Consider the following 23,016-nt stretch of genomic DNA (forward strand, 5'->3'; position numbering starts at 1 on the left):
TTGGCCATTTAAGTTGGCGTACCACCCGAAATATGAACAGAAAAGCTTTTAGAAAATTGTCTTCTCAATTTAATCGTTTTCATTGAATCGGTTAACGAAACTTTGTTTCGTCTTGTATATAGGTAGATATATAATTATTTTTTTTTTTTTTTTTTTTTTGCAGCTGTTACACAATTTGACTTTGAAATTTGATGCCTGCTTAAGTTTTTGTTTTTTTTTTCTCACTTTTTGGTTTTTATAAAATACGAAAAATTTACAAAATAAATAGGTGTGTTATTTGTTTGTTTGTGTGTGTGTGTGTGTTGCTTGGAATACAAAATTGGTTAATTTGAGAGATAGAATTTATAATTAATTTAGTTTAAAAGCCTGAAGAAGTATATAGTGAATTCACTATTAGTAAATACAATACGTAAATGTTTATAGTTTTTTTGGTTTTTTTTTTTTTTTGTTTTTTTCTTTTATACAATCTTTCACTTATGAACAATTTTAGATATTTTATGTTATTTATACATATCTTACTTTTGTTTTTTTTTGTGTTGTGTTAACTATTTTAAAGATCCTACCGAGCACAATTACCAAAAATTTAACAAACGCTTTTGAGCTTACTAATAGAAAAACAAAAACAAGAAAAAAAAAACTGCATATACTAAATAGTATATGTAAAGATAAAAAGAGGAAAATTGGAAAGAGAAAAATTAAAGCCAAAATACAGCTGTTGGTGTGTGTGTGTGTGTGTTTGGGTGTGTGTGGTGGATTGAATTGGGCTGTGGTGTTTGGATGGTTTCTTTTTTTTCAGTTGTTATTGCTGTTTTTTGATGTTTTTGTTGAAGATTCACAGAAAATATGGCGTTGTATTCTGCTTGGGTATAACACGTTCGGAATCCGGTACGGCCAAAAAGATTTTCGTCTGCCTCTGTTGCGCCGTATCGAAACTTAAAATGGCCGCAACATTGCCACAACGATAGCAATAATTTGGGGCCGACCAAACGGTTACCAATTTACCCTCAAACATATATTTGATGCCCTCATTGACCAATTGATGGGCCCGACATATTAAATCCAGATTGTTAATGCTCATAAAATCTTTGGTCACATTATGACCAAATAGCCAGCCGGCGCCACGTGGACTTTGGCCCCAATATTCCATATCCTCGGGATCCGACCAAACCAAATCACAGAAGGCACCCTTATACGGTATCTCACCATTTCGTTCAATGGTCCGTATTTGATCCAAAGTAATAATCTCAGGACTCAGACCGCCATGCACGCACAGCACCTCCTCGTCAATGATCTGTGGAAGACAAGTCATTAAAGACAAATCAAGTTTTTGTTATAATAAACAACGTATATCTTTTTAACAAAATTTAAATTTGATAACAAATTGCCATTTTAAGAACTACGACCAGCAGCTTTTGGCCACGTTACTACTTCATTCGATACGATTTTCCTAAATAAAATCTACCTCATCTGATTTTAAGATTTCAAGTATTCATAGTAGAAACAATAGAGAATATTGATAAAAATGATAAAATTCCTTTTAGATTTTTGTATTAAAAATAAAAGGGAGTATCATTTAGCCATCTCCGACTAAAGACTAAACTAAACTTTAGTATGAACTGCTTTAAAGTGAGAATTACAATCTTAAGATATTCTTCGAAGGAATATTTAAAGCTTTCTTGGCCAAATTTTAAAACATTCAAAAGGTTATTAAAAAAGTGATCTCAACTAACAACTCTGTCTCAACAATTGTATAGTAAGGATAACAAAAACTGAAGGGCAATAATTAGGAACTTACAACCCGGCTACACCCTCTAAAAATCCATTTTCAACAATGATTCTTTGTAACAGATTGCATTCTTACCGCTGCTATGGTGAGCAGATCAAAAACTTTGCAACAATATTTCCAGCCATTGGCATTGCCATACTTGCTAAAGCACTCATCGAAGAAGCCATAAACCTTGGTTATCTGTCGCGTTTCATGGTTGCCGCGCAGCAATGTTATCCGACTGGGATAGCGTGCCTTTAGGGTCAGCAATCGTGTGAATGTCTCCAGACTGTAATAGCCACGATCCACAAAATCGCCCATGAATATGTAATTCGTGTCGGGCACTTGGCCACCGGTCCGAAATAGCTGCTCCAGGTCATAGAACTAGGGAATGAAGATACATATGTGAGAAGGGTTTTTGTATTTTATTTGAGGGATTAATCGTTGGTGACGCCCCCTTGGCGGTTGCGTTGCCCGTGTTGCGCTCTCTCAGTGCTTCTGATGCGAGCCACGCTCGTTCTGCTAACTAACCTGACCGTGTATGTCACCGCAGACGGTGACGGGCGTGCTCACTGGCTGTATGTTGGTCTCCTCCAATAAAATGTCGCAGACCATATCACAGAGTTTCTTCAATTCATTTTCGGGCAAGTATTTGCATTCCTTGACAATTTCAATCCATTTGTCCACATCGCCCATGATCTTATATCTTAATCTGTTGTCTCTTTCAGTTATTTTTTTTGTGCTGTTGCTGTTGTTGTTCTTCTTCTTGTGTGTTTGTTGTTGTTGTTGTTTTAGGGCTGAGCGGAATATCGATATAGTATCGATACATCCATTGAGCATCGATGCCTATCGGTTAGTTGGCATTTCGGAGCAAAACCTATCGGTTAATTGACGTTACCGGAGCAAAACCTATCGGTTAATTGACGTTACCGGAGCAAGCCTATCGACTTGCCTGGGCGGGCACATTTAAAAAGAAAAAAAAGGTGTTATGGATAAATAAACTTGCATAATGAATGAAATATATTTCTTGTTACCATTGAGAGTATATATATATATAATATTTTATATTTTTCTCAAAAAAAAAAAAAAAAAAACAAAATTAATTAATATTATTTAAAAATATTTTCCCTCGTTTGCTTTCACCCTTTTTATTGCTTGTTTGCTTTCGCATGAAATTATTTGCAATTTGCTTTTGTTTTCGCAAGCAAATCATAATTAGCCTCACGCCCCTCCCGACTCGTAACCCCATTCTGCGACTGCTTGTTGAGTTTTCAGCTGTTGTGAGAGCATGAAGGCATGCGTCTCGAAGTTAATCCGCCCAACCATCCCCGCCCCCTCTCTCATCATCTTTTACACCCTAACCCTTTTTTCCGAGTGTTGTTTAGAGTCTCATTAGTGACGCGAAATCTTTTTCTTTTTTTTTTTTTTTTTCGTTTCTCTTGTCTGCTGTTGGAATTTGATGTGAAGTAGCGTGAAAGGGGATGGGGTGGGACGTGTGGTTTGTGGTGGGGGTTTGCTGGCTTTTTGGCTGACTGCCTGAAATTGAAATTGGATTTATATCTTGGCGGTGGGAAAACTATAAAAAAAAGGGTTCAATTCAGCAGCAGCAATTTGTTTTTGTTTTTGTTTTTTTTGTCTGTCGGCAAAACTATTTTGAGTTATGCAAGACACTTCATTGGGGTTAGCAATTAACAACGTTTTCGAAAATATTCAACGTCTAATTTTCAATTGTGTTTCGTATTGAAAAAACGAATGTGCAATTCCCCTTTCCCCTGTGTGTGTGTGTGTGTGTGTGTGTGTGTGTGTTGGTCATCATTAGTGCCGTTACATTATGCTCTTCCGTTTTGGTCTACGATTTCTTCTTCTTCCGTTAGTCATGCTGCTTCTTTTCAAGCTGTGCTCTGCTTTGCCACTTTCATGCGTCTTTTTAGTGTCCGCTTTGCTTCCGCCAGTTCGTTTGTTTGTTGTGTCCCTTGCCGTCTTCACTTCTTCTCGTAATACACTGCAATAAAAACGAAAAAAAAAAGAAAACATCTATTTACAAATTTCGAGACAGAGAAAAAAAATTTCAAAGTGAATTTCGAAATCAATCAGTGTTGCAAAACAAATAAAGGATGTCAGTGGACAAAGTGTATGAAAAAATCGGTGTTTATTGCAAGAAGTTTTTTGTTTTTCGTATTGTGTTCATTTCTTTGCTTTGGCACAATGTTGACAATTAAGTTAAACTTGTTTTCCTACTTCGTTTGGTTTTTTTTGCTTTTCGCCAATTCTGTTGTCCGCTTCTAACTCCCCTCCGCACAACACACCACTTTGTGTGTGTGTGCGTGCGTTTGGCCAAGTTAGCCACTGAAGATGATGATGATGATGATGATGATTATCAAAGCCATGTTGTCTGTGGCTGATGTGGTTGATAATTATGTGCCCACCGCCACCCACCATAACCCACCATTAGCCACCATTCCCATTACCATCATCACTTGGACAACAAGCTAAGAAAACCAGGCCAAGACGAGAAGGATGAGAATTGTGTTTTTTTTTTTGTGGTTCCTACAATTCGTTTGGCCATTTTGCCGGTTTTAGTTCATTTTTTTGCTTTCGTTTTTTCCTTTTGTTGACGTTTGGTTAACTTGTTTTTTCCTGTGTCGACACCAGCATTCCATTGCCACTCCCACCCGTTCCCAGCTGCCTTTTTGGGCTGCCTGCGTCTTCTACTTCATCTTCTGTTGTTGTTGTAGTCACTTTTATTGTTGTCGAAAATTAAATAAAATTAATTACCGCATGTGTTTGTGTTTGCTTTTTACTCCCTCCTTATCTACTCCTCTCTCCTCTCTAGCGACAACGCGACATTCCCAAGTTTCCTTCTTCATCTGCTCTTACTTTCTTGCTCCTCCTTAGCGGTTCGTTCGCGTGCCATTTCGGTTTGGGTTGGCATTTTGTTGCGCGTGTGCGTAAACTCAAGGATCTTTAGCTAAGGCCTCCTCCACTAAACGCACTTCATAACAGTGACAACTCTCTATGGGGAACCATGTGATAATTGTTTCAAAATGGTTTCGCTTATGGTATCGTATCTCGATTGCTTTTCAGTTCAGTTCAGTTTCAAAATATACCCACTGAAGTTAGTCGCATTTCAACGCTACTTAGTCATTATATTACTCATACGACATGTTGTCGAACATGTTTCTTATGTGTGTCATCAGTTGTGTCTTCAAATTGGTTTCACTGTACATTCGCCTGTGTATGCGTGGGATTTGTTAGGCGAGAGCGTGTCGATGGAATCTTCATCATCATTATCAACAGTTGCCAGTCGACTTCTTGGCGTAATGTCGGCCATGGCGGCCATGGACCTCCTGTTTAGTAAAGAAACCGAAACTGTCGCCAGGACAAAAATAATGTTGCTTCAAGTTAAACTAAGCAACAAATTTTTGTGCTACTAGAAACCAACAGAAGACACTCCTAGAATCGAATAGACAGCTAGATAAGCTTTTCCCATCTGTTTCTTATATGAAATAATATTTAGCTCCATAAACCCGCAACAAGCAAATGAAATGATTCCATTTAAAGAACTACATATTTTCAGCTATTTCGGGTTAGGTAAGTGAAAAATCGTTGTCACTGTTTTCTATTTTCAACTTTTTTTCTTCGATCAATTTTTGTATATGAATTTTTTTAACTGAGTGTTGATTTTTATAGCATACTTTTTGGGGCCACAGTTTGTTGTACAGAATAAGAACCAGTAATACTGCTGCACAGTGTTGTGCTTGTGTGTGTTCTCCTATCGAGAAGTTGCCGCCAATTTTCATCTTCCGCTTGTGCCACACGGCCAGCTTCTTTGGCCACGTTTGCTGTCATTTTTAGGCGGGTTTTAATGTCATTTGGCCACGTTTGTTCGCCGTTTTGTTGCTGGCGTGGTTGATGGGCGTGTGGTACACACACAGACACACACACACACACACTATTTCCGCTCCTTTCCGTGTCGCGTCATTCTGACTTTACCTCTCCAACACTCACCATTCGTCTGCCATTCCCTTTCACCATTCACCATTCTGCTTTGTGCCATCCATCTAGCTGGTTAGTTGTCTTCTCGGTTGTATCATTTCATGCGTTTTGCGTTCATGTTGCCTTTTGTTTTATTTATTTATGTGTATTTGTGTGCGCTTTTAACTTTTCGCAGAGTCAACCGCCCCCAAAGTCCTAGCCACGCCCACAGTTCACCCAGCACTTTTGCCCACTGTTTTGTGGGTTTTCATTACTATTACTTGCTATTGTTGTCATTTTTGCTGTTGCTATTGTTGTTGTTGTTGTTTTGTGTGGCCTTTTTGACTTTTTAGTGTCTTTATTTTTTACTCGTTACTCGCTAATGGGCGTGGCATATAGTTGCTGCCCTTAACCTAGGTGGAGCATTGACGACTTCAAATATGAATTGTTTGATAATCGAAAAAATTAACTAGATTATAGGGTATTTAGTTAGTTTCTTTGTTTTAACGGGCCGTTTTTGGAATGTGTTTTATTTTTTTTTTTTTTATGTTGCTGCTGCAGCGATTAAAACGTAACGAAAATAACAGCCAAAGCAAGATAAAATTAAATAGTGGCAAGAGAATAGAAAAAGAAGAGAATTGAGAAACAAAGTGGAGAAGCTCTGACAGATAGAATGGGGCAGGGGGTGTGTGTGTGTGTGTGTGTGTGGGAGAAAAGGGCGGTATAGTTGAAATTTCAGGACCACGGACATTGGTAACAACCTGGAAGTGAAAGCCAAGGTATGGACGAAGAACTAGGGGGGATGAGCATAGGGCAAAAACTAATCGTTCAATTAAGTTGGGCAAAAAGTCCAGAAGTTGTAGTGCGGGGCGGTGCGGGGGCGAGGCAGCGAGGGATTAAACGAACATGTCTAAAGCTAAAACAAGAAAAAAAAAACAAAAGAAAAAGTTAATGAAAAAATATACAAAATAAAAGTAAAAAATGTTCTACTAGAAAATGGTAAAAGGAGAGACAGAGAGAGAGAGAGAGAGACTAAGAGTGTGAGCGACAAATTGAGTAAGAGAGACAGAGCGGCAGAAGGGCTATGCTAGAGAAAGAGAGAGAGAGTAGAGTGTGTGTGTGTGTGTGATGGCATCCTCTTTGTACATCTGCCATGTAATGGGGCGTAATGGCTGCCTAGGGAGTGCGGGTGGCTTTGAATGAGAGTAGATGTTGTTGTTGTTACTTCTCCTTCTGTCTACTCCTCCTGCTGTTTAATTTCTTTTGAGCACAAAACAATTATCAATTAATGTACCGTTATGTCTGTATATGTCTATCTGTGTGTGTGCGTGTGTGTGTCTACAAATGAAATTGTATAAGCTTACATTGTTAAGGGGCACCCAGTGAATGAAGCTGCTGGAAAGGGGGTTTTCCTCTCATTTACCTCTTTTTTGTATGTCTTTTAGCTGAAATTGAAGTTTATTTATTCGCGCTTCTGCTGAATGTGCAAATATTTATACTGCAAAATGTCCACTTTCCGGATCCCCTCAACAATTCCCCACAATTCGTAATTTTCCCCCTTTTTCATTTCAATTTGCCTTATTTTAAAGTTGCTACACATTTGAAATTTCAAAGTGAAATTAATACCCAACGAATGTTTTCAATCATTTTCCATTTTCTTTATCCCACTTTATGCAGTTTAATTTACAGAAATTACATTTATATGATATGGCAATTAGGTCCTATGAGTATTTAATTATATATCGATTTTAATTATAGGTAAATACATTTAAGGTTTGATTACAACCATTTGGAAATTTAAGTCAAAGCTCGCATTTAAGCCGTTTTGAGGTCAATCTTGCAAAAGAAGAAGGGTGGGCAGGTTGTCTGTAAAGCTATTTCAAGGACCTCCAAGTTCTATCATCAGCAGACTTGGCTAAAGAACTTCAGAATTGCAATAGCCATATCATCTTCTTCAATGCTAAAACTGGTTGGGAATTGCAACTAAATGAAGCGAAAAAAGATTAACTTAGGCCCAACAACAAATTTTGAGATATTTTTCTTACAATTAGTCTAATCTAAATCCTGGCGATTCTTATTATTGCTTTGGTCTGTCATTTCTTTTAAACAGGGCCATTTAAAGTGGAAGGATTTGTTTTTGCAACAGCAAAGTAAAAAGTGGAATTTTTAAAATTTCTTTTTAAAATTCATTTATTAAGGTTCAAGGAGATTTGTTCTAACTACTTTTTGAATATGATATCTCGTAAATGACCGCCTCTGTCCTTGACCGCAAAATGTGTCCTTTTTTCGGTATTTTGTCCAATGTTTCGGCCGATATGGCAGCAATTTCTTGTCGGATATTGTCTTTCAGCGCAACAAGGGTCCTTGGCTTACCAGTGTATTCCTTGGATTTTAAGTATCCCCATAAAAAAAGTCAGGAGGCGTCAAATCAACTGATCTCGGTGGCCAGTCATAATCGCAGTTTTTCGATATTAATCTTCCGGGGAACATTTCGCGCAATAAATTGGTCGTGGTAATTTAGATGGGTTAAGTTGTTGAGCCATTTGAATTTTATAAGGAAACATTTTCAAATCAACACGATTTATGCGTCGGAGAGTGGTACGAGCGATGGCGACCTGATGTCGATGGAGACTCTGCAACACTGGCTCGAACGGCATGACTGATGACTGGCATTACCAACACTACCAGACGATATAAATTTGGCATATTATCGATGTACAGTGTTGTCACCAGGCGATTTTTTAACTTTATTTTTATTTTTCCACGCACGTTTAGTTAACACAATTTAGAAGTTATTTTGAATGTTGCCAGATGCTTCCACTTTAAATGTCCCTGTACTTTGCTTAAGGGAATCGACAAGAGTATTTGGAGTCTCTGGCTTCTCCTAACTTAGTTGTCCTAAATCGAAGTCCTTAAGCACCTAGAATTCTTAGTTAAAGTACCGATTCCTGCTAATGGTCAGGATTAATCAACACGTCCAATAAAATAAAAGCTTTTCTGTTCTTGTCAAATTACTTAAAATGAAATCTGGAGTTACTTTAAGTGAGAACTTATGATTCCAAGAACGTTCATTGTACTGACAAGGATATTGTCTTTAAATAACAAGGCGATTTCAAAATGGGTAAAAATACTGCAAAAGAATGAACCAAAAGCTCGAAATAGAATAGTTTAAGTTTAAGTTTAACTTTTATTTCCAAAAAAATGTGTCAAGTAACAAAAATAAAAGTCAAAAGTTAGCTAGACGCTTTTCCAATGCATTTTTTGAAGTAAACAAAATAGTTAAGTAAAATTTTAAGGATGGGCGATTCTCATCAATATTTACTCAATTTCAATCTCTAATAAAGATATTAACCCTTTTAATAGGTAGTTACTAAAAGATGACATCCAAAATTGAGCCCCATTGCGTTTCGTTGGCATTTTTTGTGTTATTTCCGATGGTGTAAAATAATTTCCATGCAATAGGAAGCGGATGCTTTTGCAAATTATCTTCAGAGAAATGGTTTATTTTTGGTTGTGACTGTACACACGTTTATCCTAAGATGTCAATTGCAGTTCTGTAGACCCCCCCCCTCCCTCCCTCCCTCCCCCCTTCCGCATGATAGTTGAACCCCCTGTTGCTTTTATCAATTATTAGCAAATGGATAGTTTCTGGTTGTTCTTGCTGGTTGGCAATTGCGATTGCTGCCCGTATATATGTACATACATACATATGTATGTACATATATATGTACATGCATATTAATGTGCTTGCTCGACTTATATACATATATATATATATATATTTTCAATTCAATTTCGTTCATTTCAATTTTATATGATTTTAATTTCGATATCAGCTTGTTCATTTTGCCTTGTTATTTTTTATTTTTATATTAAGCACAAAACGGGGGGGAGATGCTGAGGGATTTTTTTTTTTGTTTTTGGTTTTTTGCTGAAGCGTTTTCCCAGTCGTGTGGAGAATGAAACAAAAACCGGACAAGGCTGTTGGATTGCATTTGATTTGATTTCCTCTCTTCTGTTACTATCTATGTTTTTTGTTGCATATCTGAATTTTTTGCAAGCAGCCAGCACAAACACACACACACACACATACACATGGGTTTTACATTTGTTTATGCTTTTTAACTATACATTTTATTTATATTTGCTTAATTTCACTTTATTTGCAATGTGTTTCTTTGTGTTGTTGTTGTGTATATGATTATTGTTGCTCTTGTCAGCCGGGCCTGGGTAATTTTGTAATATTCTTTTGATGCCATTTAAATATATATATATATATGTATATATATACCAACAGCAGGCAACAACAATTTGATTTATACTTAATCTGGCTAAGTATCGATTTGTAGTAATAACTTTTAAAATATTGTTTTTCTTTTATAGGCAAATCTTCTTATATTAAGTGTTAAATCAAAAGAAACAAACGGTTAATATTCACATTTTCTCTTTAAAATATTTCTTAACATTTTTCAAACGTTCCCATTTTTTAGTTTTTGTAGCATTTCTGGTCGTATGTATGTTTCCAATACTTCGGTATCGAAACTAATCTAAATGAATGTTTTAATAGTTTAAAATTGGGATCGTTTTGTTGTTAATTTGAATAATTTGATTTGTCATTAGGAAACTTCTCTAAAACATGGAATTGGAAACAGGAAAAAACTACACCAAATTGTTCGTTTTTCGTAGACAATAATCAATTGTATCTCAAATTTCGCGATAAGAATCGAATAAGACGTCGTATTCAACTGAACCAGTAACAAAGAAACTGAAACTATTCAAAAACAGCCCACTGCTAGAACAAATCAGCAACTTCAAGATAGAAAATCGCTAACCTGGCCTGCCATTTAGACCTGTGACGGACTGGTGATTCCACATCCGTTTCATGATTCATTTGCTTATTGTCCATTTAGGATAGAAAATGGAATTCTGACATTTGAATTTAAGAAAATGTATTCTAATGTAATGGGAACAACTAAGGAAAATGGGTGACCAAATGTATCAACTTAAAGATCATGTGCAGCTCAGGTAAGTGCAAGACCGGAAATCTATATTTCAATTGAATGCTGCAGCAGTCATATTTTAGAACATTTATATTTTGAAGAAATTATATGACTAAGAAAATTGGATGCTGCCTCTATAAATAGACAACAATTTAATGTAGCCTTGGACGAGATGAATTTTACAAAAATTTGTCTCTGGCATTTTATCACATTCAGTGGGTGGAAATTAAGCATTTAAAGAGTAAGGAAAATAATTTAGAATAAGTTTTAAACTCATGGGAAATACCAAGGAAAATGGGTGACCAAATGTATCTACTTAAAGATCATGTGCAGCTCAGGTAAGTGCAAGACCGGAAATCTATATTTCAATTGAATGCTGTAGCAGAGTCATACTTTAGAACATTTATATTTTGAAGAAATTATAAGACTAAGGAAATTGGATGCTGCCTCTATAGATAGACAACAATTTAATGTAGCCTTGGACAAGATGAATTTTACAAATAATTGTCCCTGGCATTTTATCACATTCAGTGGGTGGAAATTAAGCATTTAAAGAGTAAGGAAAATAATTTAGAATAAGTTTTAAACTCATGGGAAATACCAAGGAAAATGGGTGACCAAATGTATCTACTTAAAGATCATGTGCAGCTCAGGTAAGTGCAAGACCGGAAATCTATATTTCAATTGAATGCTGTAGCAGAGTCATACTTTAGAACATTTATATTTTGAAATTAGAAGAAATTATAAGACTAAGGAAATTGGATGCTGCCTCTATAGATAGACAACAATTTAATGTAGCCTTGGACAAGATGAATTTTACAAATAATTGTCCCTGGCATTTTATCACATTCAGTGGGTGGAAATTAAGCATTTAAAGAGTAAGGAAAATAATTTAGAATAAGTTTTAAACTCATGGGAAATACCAAGGAAAATGGGTGACCAAATGTATCTACTTAAAGATCATGTGCAGCTCAGGTAAGTGCAAGACCGGAAATCTATATTTCAATTGAATGCTGTAGCAGAGTCATACTTTAGAACATTTATATTTTGAAGAAATTATAAGACTAAGGAAATTGGATGCTGCCTCTATAGATAGACAACAATTTAATGTAGCCTTGGACAAGATGAATTTTACAAATAATTGTCCCTGGCATTTTATCACATTCAGTGGGTGGAAATTAAGCATTTAAAGAGTAAGGAAAATAATTTAGAATAAGTTTTAAACTCATGGGAAATACCAAGGAAAATGGGTGACCAAATGTATCTACTTAAAGATCATGTGCAGCTCAGGTAAGTGCAAGACCGGAAATCTATATTTCAATTGAATGCTGTAGCAGAGTCATACTTTAGAACATTTATATTTTGAAATTAGAAGAAATTATAAGACTAAGGAAATTGGATGCTGCCTCTATAGATAGACAACAATTTAATGTAGCCTTGGACAAGATGAGTTTTACAAATAATTGTCCCTGGCATTTTATCACTTTAAGTTGGTTGAGCATTTAAAGTATAAGGAAAATAATTTAATACTAAGGAAAATGGGTGTTAGCTCTGCTGGGCCGACCAAATGAATGATTGAAACGCCACAAAATACATCTATTTATACCAGTCAAGGGAACCAGTCGAAGCCTACTCGATGAGTGAATACAAAAAAAATGACAAAACGGTGTGACTGTAGTTATTCACAATGCCAAAAGTATGGCTGAGATTTCAACTGAAACATCAACTGGGCACTTTAATTTTTCCATAAAATTTCTGCTCGGCTTCAAATAGTTACGTATACGCAAGGTAGTCTTATTTGGTTGGGTAGTGGAGTAAGAGAAGCTTTCTTTGGGGGACAAAGGTCTACCATTTTACAGTACTACATGAAAAAAGAGGATACAATTTAAGGACCAATTAAAAAAGGACAAAAGAACTTTGCTTAACGAAAGACGAATGAACCGGCTTAATGAATTTTCACCAGGGACCCTTTGAACACATATGTAAGTTTTCGAAATTAGATCTCTAATTATTATTTTACTTCAATGGCAACAGGAAAAAACTACACCAAATTGTTCGTTTTTCGTAGACAATAATCAATTGTATCTCAAATTTCGCGATAAGAATCGAATAAGACGTCGTATTCAACTGAACCAGTAACAAAGAAACTGAAACTATTCAAAAACAGCCCACTGCTAGAACAAATCAGCAACTTCAAGATAGAAAATCGCTAACCTGGCCTGCCATTTAGACCTGAGACGGACTGGTGATTCCACATCCGTTTCACGATTCATTTGCTTATTGTCCATTTAGGATAGAAAATGGAATTCTGACATTTGAATTTAAGAAAATGTATTCTAATGTAATGGGAACAACTAAGGAAAATGGGTGACCAAATGTATCAACTTAAAGATCATGTGCAGCTCAGGTAAGTGCAAGACCGGAAATCTATATTTCAATTGAATGCTGTAGCAGAGTCATATTTTAGAACATTTATATTTTGAAGAAATTATATGACTAAGAAAATTGGATGCTGCCTCTATAAATAGACAACAATTTAATGTAGCCTTGGACAAGATGAATTTTACACATAATTGTCCCTGGCATTTTATCACATTCAGTGGGTGGAAATTAAGCATTTAAAGAGTAAGGAAAATAATTTAGAATAAGTTTTAAACTCATGGGAAATACCAAGGAAAATGGGTGACCAAATGTATCTACTTAAAGATCATGTGCAGCTCAGGTAAGTGCAAGACCGGAAATCTATATTTCAATTGAATGCTGTAGCAGAGTCATACTTTAGAACATTTATATTTTGAAATTAGAAGAAATTATAAGACTAAGGAAATTGGATGCTGCCTCTATAAATAGACAACAATTTAATGTAGCCTTGGACAAGATGAATTTTACAAATAATTGTCTCTGGCATTTTTTCACATTCAGTGGGTGGAAATTAAGCATTTAAAGAGTAAGGAAAATAATTTAGAATAAGTTTTAAACTCATGGGAAATACCAAGGAAAATGGGTGACCAAATGTATCTACTTAAAGATCATGTGCAGCTCAGGTAAGTGCAAGACCGGAAATCTATATTTCAATTGAATGCTGTAGCAGAGTCATACTTTAGAACATTTATATTTTGAAATTAGAAGAAATTATAAGACTAAGGAAATTGGATGCTGCCTCTATAAATAGACAACAATTTAATGTAGCCTTGGACATGATGAATTTTACAAATAATTGTCTCTGGCATTTTTTCACATTCAGTGGGTGGAAATTAAGCATTTAAAGAGTAAGGAAAATAATTTAGAATAAGTTTTAAACTCATGGGAAATACCAAGGAAAATGGGTGACCAAATGTATCTACTTAAAGATCATGTGCAGCTCAGGTAAGTGCAAGACCGGAAATCTATATTTCAATTGAATGCTGTAGCAGAGTCATACTTTAGAACATTTATATTTTGAAATTAGAAGAAATTATAAGACTAAGGAAATTGGATGCTGCCTCTATAAATAGACAACAATTTAATGTAGCCTTGGACAAGATGAATTTTACAAATAATTGTCTCTGGCATTTTTTCACATTCAGTGGGTGGAAATTAAGCATTTAAAGAGTAAGGAAAATAATTTAGAATAAGTTTTAAACTCATGGGAAATACCAAGGAAAATGGGTGACCAAATGTATCTACTTAAAGATCATGTGCAGCTCAGGTAAGTGCAAGACCGGAAATCTATATTTCAATTGAATGCTGTAGCAGAGTCATACTTTAGAACATTTATATTTTGAAATTAGAAGAAATTATAAGACTAAGGAAATTGGATGCTGCCTCTATAAATAGACAACAATTTAATGTAGCCTTGGACAAGATGAATTTTACACATAATTGTCCCTGGCATTTTATCACATTCAGTGGGTGGAAATTAAGCATTTAAAGAGTAAGGAAAATAATTTAGAATAAGTTTTAAACTCATGGGAAATACCAAGGAAAATGGGTGACCAAATGTATCTACTTAAAGATCATGTGCAGCTCAGGTAAGTGCAAGACCGGAAATCTATATTTCAATTGAATGCTGTAGCAGAGTCATACTTTAGAACATTTATATTTTGAAGAAATTATAAGACTAAGGAAATTGGATGCTGCCTCTATAGATAGACAACAATTTAATGTAGCCTTGGACAAGATGAATTTTACAAATAATTGTCCCTGGCATTTTATCACATTCAGTGGGTGGAAATTAAGCATTTAAAGAGTAAGGAAAATAATTTAGAATAAGTTTTAAACTCATGGGAAATACCAAGGAAAATGGGTGACCAAATGTATCTACTTAAAGATCATGTGCAGCTCAGGTAAGTGCAAGACCGGAAATCTATATTTCAATTGAATGCTGTAGCAGAGTCATACTTTAGAACATTTATATTTTGAAATTAGAAGAAATTATAAGACTAAGGAAATTGGATGCTGCCTCTATAAATAGACAACAATTTAATGTAGCCTTGGACAAGATGAATTTTACACATAATTGTCCCTGGCATTTTATCACATTCAGTGGGTGGAAATTAAGCATTTAAAGAGTAAGGAAAATAATTTAGAATAAGTTTTAAACTCATGGGAAATACCAAGGAAAATGGGTGACCAAATGTATCTACTTAAAGATCATGTGCAGCTCAGGTAAGTGCAAGACCGGAAATCTATATTTCAATTGAATGCTGTAGCAGAGTCATACTTTAGAACATTTATATTTTGAAATTAGAAGAAATTATAAGACTAAGGAAATTGGATGCTGCCTCTATAAATAGACAACAATTTAATGTAGCCTTGGACAAGATGAATTTTACAAATAATTGTCTCTGGCATTTTTTCACATTCAGTGGGTGGAAATTAAGCATTTAAAGAGGAAGGAAAATAATTTAGAATAAGTTTTAAACTCATGGGAAATACCAAGGAAAATGGGTGACCAAATGTATCTACTTAAAGATCATGTGCAGCTCAGGTAAGTGCAAGACCGGAAATCTATATTTCAATTGAATGCTGTAGCAGAGTCATACTTTAGAACATTTATATTTTGAAATTAGAAGAAATTATAAGACTAAGGAAATTGGATGCTGCCTCTATAAATAGACAACAATTTAATGTAGCCTTGGACAAGATGAATTTTACAAATAATTGTCTCTGGCATTTTTTCACATTCAGTGGGTGGAAATTAAGCATTTAAAGAGTAAGGAAAATAATTTAGAATAAGTTTTAAACTCATGGGAAATACCAAGGAAAATGGGTGACCAAATGTATCTACTTAAAGATCATGTGCAGCTCAGGTAAGTGCAAGACCGGAAATCTATATTTCAATTGAATGCTGTAGCAGAGTCATATTTTAGAACATTTATATTTTGAAGAAATTATATGACTAAGAAAATTGGATGCTGCCTCTATAAATAGACAACAATTTAATGTAGCCTTGGACAAGATGAATTTTACAAATAATTGTCTCTGGCATTTTTTCACATTCAGTGGGTGGAAATTAAGCATTTAAAGAGTAAGGAAAATAATTTAGAATAAGTTTTAAACTCATGGGAAATACCAAGGAAAATGGGTGACCAAATGTATCTACTTAAAGATCATGTGCAGCTCAGGTAAGTGCAAGACCGGAAATCTATATTTCAATTGAATGCTGTAGCAGAGTCATACTTTAGAACATTTATATTTTGAAATTAGAAGAAATTATAAGACTAAGGAAATTGGATGCTGCCTCTATAAATAGACAACAATTTAATGTAGCCTTGGACAAGATGAATTTTACAAATAATTGTCTCTGGCATTTTTTCACATTCAGTGGGTGGAAATTAAGCATTTAAAGAGTAAGGAAAATAATTTAGAATAAGTTTTAAACTCATGGGAAATACCAAGGAAAATGGGTGACCAAATGTATCTACTTAAAGATCATGTGCAGCTCAGGTAAGTGCAAGACCGGAAATCTATATTTCAATTGAATGCTGTAGCAGAGTCATACTTTAGAACATTTATATTTTGAAGAAATTATAAGACTAAGGAAATTGGATGCTGCCTCTATAGATAGACAACAATTTAATGTAGCCTTGGACAAGATGAATTTTACAAATAATTGTCCCTGGCATTTTATAACTTTAAGTTGGTTGAGCATTTAAAGTATAAGGAAAATAATTTAATACTAAGGAAAATGGGTGTTAGCTCTGCTGGGCCGACCAAATGAATGATTGAAACGCCACAAAATACATCTATTTATACCAGTCAAGGGAACCAGTCGAAGCCTACTCGATGAGTGAATACAAAAAAAATGACAAAACGGTGTGACTGTAGTTATTCACAATGCCAAAAGTATGGCTGAGATTTCAACTGAAACATCAACTGGGCACTTTAATTTTTCCATAAAATTTCTGCTCGGCTTCAAATAGTTACGTATACGCAAGGTAGTCTTATTTGGTTGGGTAGTGGAGTAAGAGAAGCTTTCTTTGGGGGACAAAGGTCTACCATTTTACAGTACTACATGAAAAAAGAGGATACAATTTAAGGACCAATTAAAAAAGGACAAAAGAACTTTGCTTAACGAAAGACGAATGAACCGGCTTAATGAATTTTCACCAGGGACCCTTTGAACACATATGTAAGTTTTCGAAATTAGATCTCTAATTATTATTTAACTTCAATGGCAAGAATCAATAAAAATGCACACCGTTTTTGCCTTTGCCCTTTATACCCCTTTACAACACTGTTTGTTATTGGATTTTCAAAGTAAATTTGTTTCCCCGTTACTTAAAATGATTGTTTTTTTGTTTTGCATGAGAATTTTATAATTGGATAAAATATTAGTAATAAAAAAGCAAATTCGGCCCTTTACAACACTATTTCAGATTAAACTAGTACAAGAAAATAGAGGTAAAATCGTATTTCCATGCACTTAAACGAGAAACAAGCAGCATGAGATTTATTGAGAATATATTAAAAAACTGCTCCCTAACAAAAAAATGGTAAAAATTAATTATTTTTATTTATTTCGATGGGTGAAATATTAAGAACAGTTCACTTATAAATTATATAAATACTTTTTAATCCACATATGAAACATTTACTTAATGCCAATAAAGCGTTCCGTAATTTTTTTTTTTTTTTTTTTTGAAATTTTGTTATAGTGTATTATCCTGCCTCAGTTGTTTGCTTTTGCTATTTTTTTTCTTCTATCAAAATTTACGTAACAGCTCCAGCTTAAACAAACAAAGCAGTAAATACACACACAGACACCCCACACACACACACACACACACATACATACATAGTACATGTATGTATGTGGTATATGGAAAAGGAAAAACCACATAAATAGTTGAAAATCCATTTTGTCTACACGCGCAATTATCTGCACTTTAAAATGTACATTGCTCAATGGTTCGTCGTGCGTTATGTCTGTCTATCTTTCAGTGTCTGTGTGTGTGTGTGTGTGTGTGTGTGTGTAGAGTTGGTAAACACATACACACACACAGAGGCATAAACTGAACGTGTAAACATAACCTTACCTAGGCTCTAGCCCGGCTCGGCCCGCATTAAATGCCTGTCACACACACACACACAGCCCGAAAGAATTAAAAAGATAGAAAGAGATAGAAAGAAACGCATACAAACATCTTGGACTCACACAGACAAACACACACACACACACACACACACACACACTTAGAGTTACTAAAAGACTAAAGTAAAACTTAGCAAAATGTTAATTAAATTCCAACAACGAATCAAGTAATTTACAACGACCAAGTAGAAAACCCCAAAGCATCGTTGGCTATATCTAACCATCCCCATCCCCACCTCCCTCTTCTCCAGACCAAGCAGTCCTTATTCTTCTCATACCCCTCCTCACCTCTAACGTCCTCTTGCCCTTCCTGTCATGACAGTAAAATACGGGAAATGCTTAAAGCTAACTGTATTTTCGTGTGCGGCTTGATGCCTCTCAACTGCCTCTCTATCTCTCTCTCTCTCTCTTACACTCTTACACACTGAGTCTGGTTTATACGGTGGCATGGAAAAAGGGGCAAATGGGTAATAGGTAAGGGGCCCATTCTGAAAAGTCCTCTTCCACGTGCTTCCTACATCTCCCCACTACTTTATGTCTACTTCTACTCGCATTAGTCAGCCGACAAATGATAAAATATAAGTAGCAGAAAGCTTTAAAAATAAACGAGACATACAGAACAGAAACCGCGACAGAGATAGAGACAGAGACAGAGGGAGAGAGAGAGAGAGAGAGAGGGGAAGAGTGAGAAAAATCAATCAGAAACTATCGCATTATCATTATCTATTATTTAGATGCCAAAGGATAAGGAAACAACAGCCAAAGCTACTTGGAATGATGCAATTTTTGTTAAACTTTTATGCCAATTTTTTGACACTAAATCGTTTTTGGCGAGTTTTTTTTTTATTTATTAAGTATAACTATTTGTTCTCTGATTATCAGACCAAATGAGCAGGTTAAAGCTGTCTTTATTGCATCAATTTAGATTTTCTGAAAATAAGAGAAGTTTCTCAAGATTTTGATTTGATCCTTTTATCTCATAACTTTGAATTGTTAACTTTGCTTCGTGGTTTAATAGCAGGAATTTTCATAAATATTTAAAAATTACCATCTGATTATGTGACAGACAGATATTTCGTATCCTCATTCTAATTAAAATAGTCTTAGATGAGCTAATTTTCTTATCACAATCGACTCTTGTGCTCGACTCGAGTGTTCGGACTGATTTCTGTTACAATAATCCTTTTATTTTCAGATTATGAGTTTAAAATATTGTAATTAATGAAACTTTATAACAAATCTTTAAGGAATTACAATTCTATATATACTTTATAAGGAGTTTCAATTGCTGACAATACAAATATTGAAATTAAAAATGTTTTATTAAATTTTGCAAATTATTTTTTAGTCACTTTAGTTAGCATAAAAATTCCAACAAAGTCTAAAAATTTTTCTCTCAATATGTATGTTAAATAATACCAAACCGAAATTTTGACTTTTGGTGTAGGATCTGAGGGATCTTTTATGAAATTTTAAGATATTTGTGTATAAAAAATGTTCACCTTGGAATTGAAAGCAATAAAAAATGGACAGACTTTGTTAAATTGTATACTAAAATTAGTTGGAAACTTAAGTTCAACGATTTAAAATATTTAATGAAAAGTTATCAGCTTAAAGATATTTGGGAGAATCCTAGCAGATGTTCTCTTTCCCTATTCCCAAATGGATTCTCATATGTATGTACTGGGATAATCTGATTGTTTGGATTCAAATTTAATTAATTGCTTTGGGCTGAGTCGTCCAGTTGTACTTGTCAGCCAGTTTTCTTGCTCTGGTCCTTGTTTGTTGTTGCCTTCGTTCATTGTTTGTACGTGCGAAATGAGTGCAAAAAGTCGCCTCAAGTAGTTTTTGGTTAGGTTATGACGGTTTTTGCGGTGCAATGAACAGGCCCAGGACCAAGCTTCAGTTTCAGCTACAGCAACAGCAACAGCTCCAGCTCCAGCTTTAGCTCCAGCTTCTGTTTGGGCAGAGTGGAGAAAAACTTGGGTGGGAGGAGAAAAAAAAATAAGAAGTGATTTCCCGCCGGCGGCAACTGCTGCTGCGGCCTAGGATGGATTTTTATGTTGTCGCTAATGACGCAGCAGCAGCAGCAGCAGTAGCAAAAGTGGCATGAGGAGCAGGAGGAGACTTTGTAGCCCTGAAGGGAAAATTGAAAAAGGACAAAAACAAAAATATAAAAGAGAGAAAATAAACTACATTCCTACCTACCGCGCATCGCCGTGGAGTCGGGGCGTCGTGGCGTCGCTGCCTCGCTGCCTGTCGAGGGTCCGCGGAGTGTTTTGTCTGAATGCTCGAGGGTTTTTCCAAATGGTCGAGGCTCTGCGTTGTGTGTCAGGTCGGTGGTGGTGGACTGGGAATGGGACAGGGAGTGGGCCTGGGACTGGGCATAGAGACGGGGGAGGGTAATTGCTGGTCTGCTGGCCAAGCTAACAACACAGTTTTTGAACTGGAAAATAAAATACAAGTTAGTTAATCCCACAACGTGTTGAATTTAATCAGTGACCAATTTTTCACTGTTTTTTTTTTTTTTTTTGGTAGCCATCCCTTGGAACATTTTTTTCGCTCAGATGAATTGGTCTCCAATCTCCAACCACTAACCTGATGAGGGTCATGTGTGTTTGTGTGTGTGTGTGCTTGCGCTTGCCAGTCCATTGCTCCATAGCTGTTGCTTTTGTGTGTTAGTTATTCCTCTTCCTCTTCTCGATTTTTGCTCTTCTCACTGAGTTTGGACACGATGCCTTTTCGCACATATTTGAATTGGGTTAGCCCTCTGGCTGGGATTTTGGCTCTGCGCCGAGAGCTTTGTTCCCAATAATTGCATTGATGACGATGATGATGATAATGATGCTGAATAGGCAACTGGGACGAAAGGGCGTACGAGACCAGCTAACAATTTGAAGGATTAATTGGGCTTTAAGCAGAGTTTAATTGGTAATTGACAGATGAGTTTTCTACTCTTTGTTCCGACCAATTGTGGCCAAAGACAGCAGAACTTGACTTGCAGAACAATGGAATTTTTTCCTTCCCTCTTGCCACACAGAGCAGACGAAATCAATTTGACTTACGTAAAAGTTGTAGTTCAAGTGGTGAGAATCGAAATAATTAAAAATAAATGTGTTCGAAAAAAAGTTCTAACTTCTACTAGAACTAAACATTAGATAAATGAAACGATATCGATTAATCTAGTGAAACTTCTTGGGGTAAGGAGAGAAAGTTCTCGTTACTAATAGAATTTTATTTCAGAAGATAATCGATAATTTTGAGTTTGCTATCGATTTATTGAGGTTTTGTTAAAGATTTTAGCTTATTGTTCAAAATCTCATGCTAAAAGCACCCAACTCAAATGAAAGCCAGCTATCATCGTTCTATCCCAGCAGTTAGGACCATTATGTTGTTTACGGTTTTACAATTCCGCTGATTGCCAATGACCAAACACATTTATCCCACACTCACACCCATTTGCTCCGCACTGGGCGCAAGGGCACCAGCACGGGCATCATGGTAACGTCAACTCCGAGTTCCGGTTCCCGTTTCAGCGCGAGCTTAGTGTCTCGTCAAGGCAAACACATGAAGCTGTGCTGGTTGGGAGGAGCTTCCTCCAGGTTATGGTAGAGAAATTAGTACAATAATCTGGCGACTAAGACTGACAATTAGATAATGCGGCCTGGCTTAGTCTTGGCTCTGCTGTTACTGCCGCCTTCGACCCTGTGTCCCCATGTGCCTTGTTCTGTCTCTGGCTTTTGTGTGCTCTCCTGTTACGCTTTTCGTTTTTACCCCGTGACCGTAGTAGATTAGAAGGGGTATATACGCCTTTTCGACTTTGTCTTAGCGTTAATGTTGACCTGGGGGATCATTAATGGGTAACCTGGAGACGAGGCAGTGTTTCCTGTTTTCTTTTCTCACTTCTTGGCTTAGGTGCCAATGTCCCGCGGTGAGTGGACTATGTATATATATATGTACATAGTTATATCCGCTTCCTTCCGTTTACTTTTTTTTGGTTATTGTTGGTGTTTTGACAGCGCCTAATGAGCCATGGAACTTAATAAGCAAGCACTTCTAATTACTTTGTCTTCATCTCCTTTCTCCCTCCCGCTCTCTCTCGCTATCTATCTTGGCTTCTTGTATTAGTCTGATGTCTGACTAGTTTATGTATTAGAAAGTAAACTTTTAGTTTGCATTAAAACATCAAAAACTAAAATTTTGACAAATTTTCAAAATTTTGTAAAAGGATCTCAAATACTTTTAAATAACCCTAACTTTGTGAACATGTAACTTAGCCAATTTTCATATATGTATCAGTTTATGAATTAGAAAGTAAACTTAACTTGGGTTTATATAGGCATGTGTACATACATATCTATGTATATTCGTCTGTATATAGGTGAGGCCATAAAGTCTGAGTGTGCAAATTTTTTCGGATTGGTGGAGGGGGATGGGGCGTGGGATACTGCTGCGTGTTACCGGGTCTAAGCATGGGTAAGGGCAAGGCCAGGATTCGGTCATAAAGCGCGCATAGCAAATTGAATTTTGTAGCCTTTTGCGGCACAATGTTTTGCCATCGCACTTTCTGTTCCGTTCCGTTCTGTTCTGTTCTGTTCTGGGCTCTCTACTTGTTGTTATTTTTGTTAGTGCCGTTCAGCTCCTTTCTCCCTGCCTGCTTGTCTTCCTGCCGAGCACAAGGACAAGTGACGCACAAGAGC

General features: G+C 36.0%; 1 protein-coding gene and 1 long non-coding RNA gene across 2 annotated transcripts; both read right to left on the reverse strand.

The window, feature by feature from the left end:
• Positions 1–46: 46 nt before the first annotated feature.
• Positions 47–2,543, reverse strand: PpV (Protein phosphatase V). Its single transcript, XM_068285046.1, has 3 exons — positions 2,297–2,543; positions 1,862–2,149; positions 47–1,291 (listed from the first exon to the last, which is right to left on the reverse strand). The coding sequence occupies exons 1-3, from the start codon at positions 2,459–2,461 to the stop codon at positions 833–835; spliced, it is 912 nt and encodes a 303-aa protein (XP_068141147.1). The 5' UTR covers positions 2,462–2,543; the 3' UTR covers positions 47–832.
• Positions 2,544–20,134: 17,591 nt separating this feature from the next.
• LOC137573428 (uncharacterized) lies at positions 20,135–21,168 on the reverse strand. The gene is made up of 3 exons (XR_011031871.1): positions 20,915–21,168; positions 20,525–20,762; positions 20,135–20,453 (listed from the first exon to the last, which is right to left on the reverse strand). It is a non-coding gene; the product is annotated as an uncharacterized lncRNA (long non-coding RNA).
• Between the last annotated feature and the right edge of the window lie 1,848 nt (positions 21,169–23,016).

Source organism: Drosophila tropicalis, unplaced genomic scaffold (genome assembly GCF_018151085.1).
Source record: "Drosophila tropicalis isolate 14030-0801.00 unplaced genomic scaffold, ASM1815108v1 contig_4, whole genome shotgun sequence".
Classification (NCBI taxonomy): Eukaryota; Metazoa; Arthropoda; class Insecta; order Diptera; family Drosophilidae; genus Drosophila; species Drosophila tropicalis.

Excerpts from the sequence above, each read along its gene's own strand:
- PpV (XM_068285046.1), bottom strand. The coding sequence starts at position 2,461 with ATGGGCGATGTGGACAAATGGATTGAAATTGTCAAGGAATGCAAATAC. Across the intron at positions 2,150-2,296 it reads GCGGTGACATACACGGTCAG|TTCTATGACCTGGAGCAGCT; the intron begins GTTAGTTAGCAG and ends TTCATTCCCTAG. Across the intron at positions 1,292-1,861 it reads ATCTGCTCACCATAGCAGCG|ATCATTGACGAGGAGGTGCT; the intron begins GTAAGAATGCAA and ends TGTCTTCCACAG.